The sequence below is a fragment of the Salvelinus sp. IW2-2015 genome, unplaced genomic scaffold, assembly GCF_002910315.2.
Source record: "Salvelinus sp. IW2-2015 unplaced genomic scaffold, ASM291031v2 Un_scaffold5860, whole genome shotgun sequence".
Taxonomy (NCBI): domain Eukaryota; kingdom Metazoa; phylum Chordata; class Actinopteri; order Salmoniformes; family Salmonidae; genus Salvelinus; species Salvelinus sp. IW2-2015.
The window spans coordinates 16,285-24,665 of NW_019947125.1; the positions used below are offsets into that span (position 1 = coordinate 16,285).

Here is an 8,381-nt window from a genome sequence, read left to right on the forward strand (position 1 = left end):
TAAGCAGACTTCACAAGTAGTACGTCTTTTATCTTGCTGTTGAGACTGCAATAGCTGAACAGAAGTGTAATATTTTTAGTATATAAACGTTTCATGAGGAGTTTCTTATTCTTGCTAGATGTTGTTTAGATCTATCTGTAGAACCTAGCTGGACGCATGGTGAACCACTATACGAGAAAAGCGTATGTAATCATCGGATAACATATATTTGGTACGCCAGACTGGACTCTCTATTAGGCGCGCTGGGACAGAGACAATACTAAATCTACCAGCTGATAGTATCACACTCTAAGAGACCAGAGAACAATATAAACTCTACCATAGGGACAGATGTACTATAACCGAGACAATTTGAGAAAGAATATAATAACATAATTCTAAATCCTCTAGCTGAGAAACCGCAACTATCACATAAGTGGTTACTGGATGGTACAATTATAATGATGTTTATAATCTAAAAGACTGTCCAGATGTCGATAGCCATATAGTAAGATGATTGTTACAACAGAGAACATTAAATTAAATACCCTGGAGGACCCTATAGAGAAAGAGAAATTAAATCTTACCAAGCTGGACTATAGTGACAGAGAACAATATAAATCTACCAGACAGGACCCTATAGAGAGAGAGAACAATATAAATCTACCACCCGCTGAGAGCGCTACGTAGTGACAGATGAACAATATATAGTCTACCATTAGGTGACCCTTTTATTAAGATCAGAGAAGAATAGAAATATACACAGCTTGGACCCTATTAGGACAGAGAACAATTATAATCTACCTAGATGGACCCTCATATGTGGAGAGAACAATATAAACTCTACCAAGAGCGAACGCTTATAGAGACAGAGAACAATTATAATTATTACGCAGCTGGCCCTATAATGAGCAGAGAAAATAAATAAATCTACCAGTGGACCCTATAGTTGACAGAGAACAATTATAAATCTACCCGCTGGACCCTTATAGAGACAGATTAAAATATAAATCTACCAGCTGGACCTATATGAGACAGAAGACACAAATATAAATCTACCAGCTGGACGCTATAGAGACGAGAACAATATAAAATCTACCAGCTGGACCCTATAGAGACAGAGCAACAATATTATCTACCAGCTGGACGCCTATCTAGATGTCAGAAGAACAATATACATCTACCTAGCTGGGACCCTATAGTAGAGGACAGAGAGACAAGTATAAATCTACCAGCTGGAGCTATAGTGACAGAACAATTATAAAATCTACCAGCAGAGGAACCCGTATAGATGACAGAGCGGCATATATAATATCTACAGCTGGACCTCTATAGAGACAGAGAACAATATTAATCTACCAGTCTGGACCCGTGGATAGTGAAGACAATATAAAGCTAGCATGCAGGGAAGCCTGATAGAGAAGAGACAAATAAAAATGCCATACTAGCTGGACCTTCTTATAGAGAACAGAGAACAATATAAATCTACCATAGGGACGTATAGAGACAGAGAACTAATATAAATCTACAGCTGGAACCCTATACGTGACAGAGAACATAGTAAATCTACATAGGGACCTCTATCGTGATCTAGAGAACGATGATAAACGGTCTATGCGCCAGAGTGGGAGCTATAGGTGACAGAGAACAATAATAAATTAAATTAGCAGCAGGACCTATAAATGAGACAGGAGAGAAGTGTACAACTGTAGATCCAGATGGACCTATGAGTGCAGAACAATTAAGTCTATACGCAGCTGTGGACTCTTATAGCGGACAGATAGAACAATATAAATCTACTAGATGGACCCTAATAAGTGACAGAGAACAATATAGCATTTACAGCAGGACCGTATATGAGTATCAGAGAACTGCTGATGAAGTCTAATCCAGATGGACCTATAGTGCCTAGAACAATATTTAATCTTACCATTATGCTGGACCCTATAGGAGATCAGGAGAGAACGAATTAAATCTATTGACCGGATGGACGCCTCCATAGTGACAGAGAACAATATAAATCTAACAATAGGGACGCACTATCAGAGACGAGAAAAATATAAATTTCCACTACCATCAGGGACCCTATAGTTGAAAGTGAGAACAATATAACATATACCAGATATGGACCGCTATAGGTTGTTGTTGACATTGAGATACAATAGGTACTGCTACAGCAGGACCAACTACTAGACGACTTTGAAACAAATTAAAAAAATTAGTAGAAATCAAGTCTGGCTGCTAGACGAGTACAGAGATTACACGACACTATAACAGCTACTCGAGATGGATCTATAACGTGACTATAGATGAACAATAGTATCTCACTAGTGGACTCTCGGAATCGTGTACGTGTAGAGTATATGAATAATTCTATACAGAGTAAGACTTTTAGATGTAAGAGATACAATATTAAATCTACCAGCTAGGATCCGCATATATCTACCTGTGGACGACGTAAGATACAAGTCATTAGATTAATCTACACGCCAGCCATAGTGACCCTACTATGATAGTAGGAGATTGAATAAAGATGTAATGATACACGATGGAGGATCTTAGTGAACGCGCAAGAGAGATCATAGATACGTAGAGCAGGGCCGATAGAGTAGCAGAGATAGCGATATAAGTAAGTGCGATTCCTAGAATGGATAAAGTTACTCCTAGTAGATACGAAAAGCAAGTAGTGTAAAATATAAATTATCTGGATGACCTTAGAAATGGCCATGATACATAGAAGATGGTATGAGCTGCTTGATAGCTAGAATCAAATTGGTAAAATAATCTAGTGCCATACATGGGACCTTGGTCTAATGATAGCCAATGACAGACAGTACAGAGAACAATACATCAATGTCATATCTGGCAACAGTCAAAGTGAGACCTATAGTGAATGAGACAATATACAATCGAATATTCGAGATTGGACGCTCGCTATATAGTGACAGAGAAATATAAATCTATAGATCTATTCAGAGCAAGGACGCCTTAACCGAGCACGCTTGAACCAACTTATGTATACACTAATTTGTTACATTACATGCCTTATTCTCAAGTTCTGCGACTTATTAAATGTTTTTTTTCGAGACTAGAGATACCAAAATATAATCTCCTTACTACTAGGGAACCACTTATAGAGACAGAGACAAGATAAATTATCATCTGGACCTATAGAGACGAGAACAACTCACTATAAATTCTGACCTCGATCGGACTATTAGAGGTTACATGTACAGATACATCTATAATTCATATATACACCAGAACTCCTTGTTGACCTTCATAGTATGATTCTAGTCAAGGCACAGATAATTAGAAGCGTTGGACCAGGCTAGGACCGCGACGCTCACTATGTGTACTACCTGAAGAAACAATAGTATTATCTTACAAATCTACAGACTCGGGACCCTATAGGAGACAGAGATATATCTCCAGATGGAACTATACGAGAAGAGAACAATGTAAATTACCACACCTATAGAGCCAGCCATTATCATGTCTGGCTGGCGTAGTAATCCGAGCAACAATATAAACTCTACCAGATGGACCCTATAGTGCAGGAGAACATTATAAATCTGCCAGCTGGACACCTATAGAGACAGTTAGAAATAGTAAATCTAGCCAGATGGACTATAGATGAGATACAAGGAGCAAAGCATATATAAATTCTACCAAGATGGACCTATAGAGCAGAGAACAATATAAACTCCAGCCACTAGGCGCGGCTATAGAAGAGAAACTACAGCAGACAATAGATCTATCAAGTCATAGGCACTAGATAGTGACTCGCCTTAGAGAACAGAAAATATTGTTCTATGTCTTCGGCTCAGCACCGCTAACGGAGACGTCCTCGGACACCTATAGAGAGAGACATGTAGAACTATATAGTTTGTATAGGAAGGCATACTGAGCTGCTCGCCGACACACACCTGTTGATTCTCAAGGACGAAAATATAAATCTTAGCAACTCCAGCCTGGAACCCTATAAGGACAGAGAGCAATTATAATTCTACCATGGGACCCTATAGTGACAGAGAACATATAAATCTACCAGCTGGACCTATAGTGACAGACGAACATATATACATTAACCAGCTGGACCTATATGTGAAGAGAAAATCATACATCTAGCCAGATGGACCTCTATAGTGACATGGACAATATAAATCTTACCTATCCATGCTGTTGACCTATAGAGACAGAGAACAATATAAATCTACCAGCTGACTATAGTGACAGAGACAATATAAATCTAATCCAGCTGGACCTATAGAGACAGAGAACAATATAAACTTAAGATACTTATTTCACTGATCTATCCCTCAGACTTAGGATTCGTCTATCGTATCCCGCTAGACAGAAAATACTTAGCTTCACCAACTCTGCGCAGTCGGAAACAGCGTAGTAGACGATCATGGACATCATATTAACTACAACGTTTCAGCTCCATAGAGGTTCTATCGATGGCTATCAGAACAAAGACATCGAGTAGCTGTTAATGTGACGAGTAGTTACTTACAGGATGTGTCCATCAGGCATAACGCGCTGCGGGATGTTATACTCTTCTACTCCCTGCACACACACACGACGGTTAACAGGGTATTAAATGTTACTTGCTCGGTCCTACACTTGGCTACACTTACTACTCATCAGAGATGGACAAATATCTGCACTTTAGCTACTCAATAACACTATAGCTGCTATTTCCTACAATTATCTATTAAGTTATAAGTGTGTGGTTTACTGCTCTCTACCCAGAGTTTTGATCGTACTTGTTGACATACGTACACGTACAGCCATTCACTCGATCGGAGTTCTTCCTGTAGAGTTCTATTCCATCTATAAGAGACTGACTTTTAATAGAATGATTTACCTCTCCTGCCTTATTAGGTGTTCTATCTGTTTCGTACTCGTCAATTGTGATCAGGACATTTTGATCATGGAGTGAGTAGACATGTTTTGATATTTTCATTAGGTCAGACGTTTTCCCATGTTTACTTCAGATACAGAATAACCAGATCTGCAGAATTACAGTGTATATTTCACCTGTGGTAGATACTTTTAGCATTGAGCGTACTTGCACTTAGGGTGCTGTCAGTTTCATCTTCTGCATGTTTTAGTACTCTTTTGTGTGAATCTCAGTAAGGGAACGCCTGATACTATAAGCACAGAGTTATGATTAGTTATAAATAAAACCTGTGTGTGTATATGTCTATGTTTAAATAGAGAGTTTACAGAAGTATAAGCTATGCTATTTCAGGCAGTTTCATCCAGATAGGATCACTGAAGTGTATTTAAATGGTATATGGTTTTCAGAGGCCATAGGTTTTGCAACAACAGAGCTGCTAGATACTGGTGTATAATCGGCTTTTAGGACAGTTTTCGAACATACAACTGTAGGAGGTGGTAACAGCAATAAAACCCGGACAACTCTGTTTTTCTTGTGATTATATTAACGGAGAGCACATATGTAAAGTGCAAGTGTTTCAAGTTGTGACACAGCTTTTATCTAATTGGTATATGTTAAATGCTTCTCCATGATATAACACTTGTTATACACGTGGGTGGTTGAAAATGCTCTGGAAGGTCGTTTTCTTGGTCAGGTCAATCTTCTCGCAAGCTATACGTCTCAGTAGGCAGAACTGTCCGTTAAGCCTAATTTGTGAGTGTGTTGTCAGAAAATCTGTCACTCGTGAAATTCTCTTTAGAAACAGTAAGGTAATGTCTGCCACTGCCCACTGTGGGTGTGCTGTGTTCATTGGCAGGTGGTGATACTGATGACGATACTGGGAAGATCCTGCCGGCGGGACAGATGGTCCTGCCTGGAGAAAAGGAAATAAGGGTTGGGTGATTTTAAACATTATAAACCTGCATGTAGAGTAATAGTCCAAATTCTCCTGGCCTTGATTCCCCATCAGCAAGTAGGAAGTGAATAGTAGCTACACTCACGCATACACAAACTACTAACGAGGACAGGACGTCGCGCTTCAGTTGTGTTCCACTGTAAGCAACATCATCATGATGATCTTCAGCAGAAGGATAGATGTAAGCCCGTACAGCTACGCCACACTGCACGACGTGCCTGCAGGCTCGGTAGATTCGTCCGGCTGGTAGCCTGTCGATCCAGTCCAAATCACCTCTACCCATCAGTCCTTCGCTCTGTACAGGCCTACTCCACCAGCTGGGTCCTCTGTCCGCCCGACACCCTCAACCCTGACACTGTGCCTGGCTGGAAGTGGGCTCCTGTCTGTGACCTCCACACTCTGTACCCAATGGGGTTCTGTCTGATGAGGCTCCATCAATACTGGCGGCGAGGGGCTGATCTCTGTCATTCTCCTCCCAGCTGCTATTCCCCTCGGTTCCTGTCCTTCACTCAGCCCACGTTTGTCCGCTACTGTACAGGCTCCTAGGCTCAATGTCTGAGTGGAGCCAGTGAATCTCCCGTCTCTCCTACTCCATTTTTCAGCTTCATTTTAAAACAATAATTGTAATTATTTTTTGGCTATCAATTGTTTTGTCCCTGACTGTGGGTGTTTATTCCAGCTCTATAACTATTTTGGTCACAACTTAAACAGACAAATACATTTTCATTTATGTAAGTGCATTCGGCAAAAGTATTCAAACAAAACCTTCCATAAATATGTAAATAACGTATTCTGTTTTTAATAAGTATTCAGACCTTCTGTTTTGCTATAGATTTTGAAATTGAGGGCTCAGGTAGCATCATGTTTCCATTGATCATCCTTGAGATGTTTTTACCAACTTGATTGGAGTCCACCTGTGATAAATTCAATTGATTGGACATGATTTTGGAAGAGCAAACACTGGTCTATTTAAAGGTCCAACCAGTTGACAGTGAAAAAACCCAAGCACATCGAGTCGAACAGATTGTTCAGTAGAGCTCCGAGATAGTGAGAGCTTACACCAAACTACTATTGGTAATAATGCCTGATGAATCGCTCGCCTGTTTTACTGTGGAGCTTAGTTCCTTCTGAAGCATGGAGGGCCACAGGTTGTCACGATATTCGGCGAAGTAATGCTTCCCACTTAGAGCCTGTTGGTAGACGATTACGCGTTGCCGTCGGTAACTCAAAAGTTTGGGGTCATTTAGAAAACTCGTTGTTTTTGAAAGAAAAGCAAATGTTTTGTCCATTTAAAATAACATCAAATTGATCAGAAATACAGTGTAAACATAGTTAATGTTGTAAATGACTGTTGTAGCTGGAAACGGCAGATTTTTTATGGAATATCTACATAGGCGTACAGAGGCCCATTATCAGCAACCATCACTCCTGTGTTCCAATGGCACGTTTTGTTAGCTAATCCAAATTGATCATTTTAAAAGGCGAATTGATCATTAGAAAACCCTTTTGCAATTGTGTTAGCACAGCTGAAAACTGTTGTGCTGATTAAAGAAGCAAAAAAATACAATTTAAAAAATCAACCACCAAAATATGGTAATCAGGAGTAGGTAGCTCACCCTTTCCCCTCTGTCTCCCCTCGCCCCTTTGTCTCCCTGTGTATACACAAGAAACAAAACAGAATAGGTTAGTGCACTTTGCGTGGGTTGCTCTAACGCCTAAGTAACGTTCTAATACAGTCTGGGGAGGTGGCTGAGGGATAATGATCTTCTACCAATATTCCCGGGAATCCGTCCATCCCTGGTGTTCCATTCTGTCCTCTTGCTCCCTCGCTCCCCTTCTCTCCCGAAAGCCCAGGCAAACCAGATCTTCCCTGTATGATGACAGGAATACGGTAAGCATTGCTATATAACAAAGATATGGCCTCCAATCAAATTTAGCAATATATTCAAAGGGATTTCCTGGTTCTTACCGGAAGGCCAGCGATTCCGGGCGGACCCTGAAAAACAATGGATATGTGACTATGTATTAGTTGACGGGATCGTAAAGGCAACCCAAATGATGAGTGGATGGCAATTTATAGGTCACCTGTGGTCCTGGAATCCCTATCACTCCAGCAACACCATTGACCCCCGTCACTCCGGAACCCTCCTTGTCACCCTACACAGATAGGACACAGATACAGTTCAAAAAAGACAATTACACAAAAATATATGTCGTCAAATACACAGTATGTAGTCAATTTGGTAACAATTTGTATGAAGGGAGCTTTGGGGTGGGAGGTTAAGCTGTAGTTGATGTAGTCTGGGTGGGTGGCAGGAGTTGTGTACAGTACTCACATAACGCACGGGGTAGGAAGGTCCGGGTGGTCCTGGAGGCCCAATCGGTCCCATGGGCCCAGGAAGCCCAGCCAAGCCCCCCTGCCCTGCCTGACCAGGCACTCCAGGGTCACCCTGAGAACCCTGGTGGTTAGGAGCGAAGAGGTGAGAGACAGAGAGAGAGAGATTGTAAATGTGTGTGTGTGTGTGTGTGTGTGCATGT

At 40.9% G+C, this 8,381-nt stretch overlaps 1 protein-coding gene across 1 annotated transcript; it reads right to left on the reverse strand.

Annotated features, from left to right (window-relative positions):
• Positions 1 to 4,231: 4,231 nt before the first annotated feature.
• LOC112078552 (collagen alpha-1(XXIII) chain-like) lies at positions 4,232 to 8,321 on the reverse strand. Its single transcript, XM_024144755.1, has 6 exons — positions 8,180 to 8,321; positions 7,929 to 8,000; positions 7,813 to 7,839; positions 7,615 to 7,713; positions 7,460 to 7,495; positions 4,232 to 4,246 (listed from the first exon to the last, which is right to left on the reverse strand). The coding sequence occupies exons 1-6, from the start codon at positions 8,231 to 8,233 to the stop codon at positions 4,232 to 4,234; spliced, it is 303 nt and encodes a 100-aa protein (XP_024000523.1). The 5' UTR covers positions 8,234 to 8,321.
• Between the last annotated feature and the right edge of the window lie 60 nt (positions 8,322 to 8,381).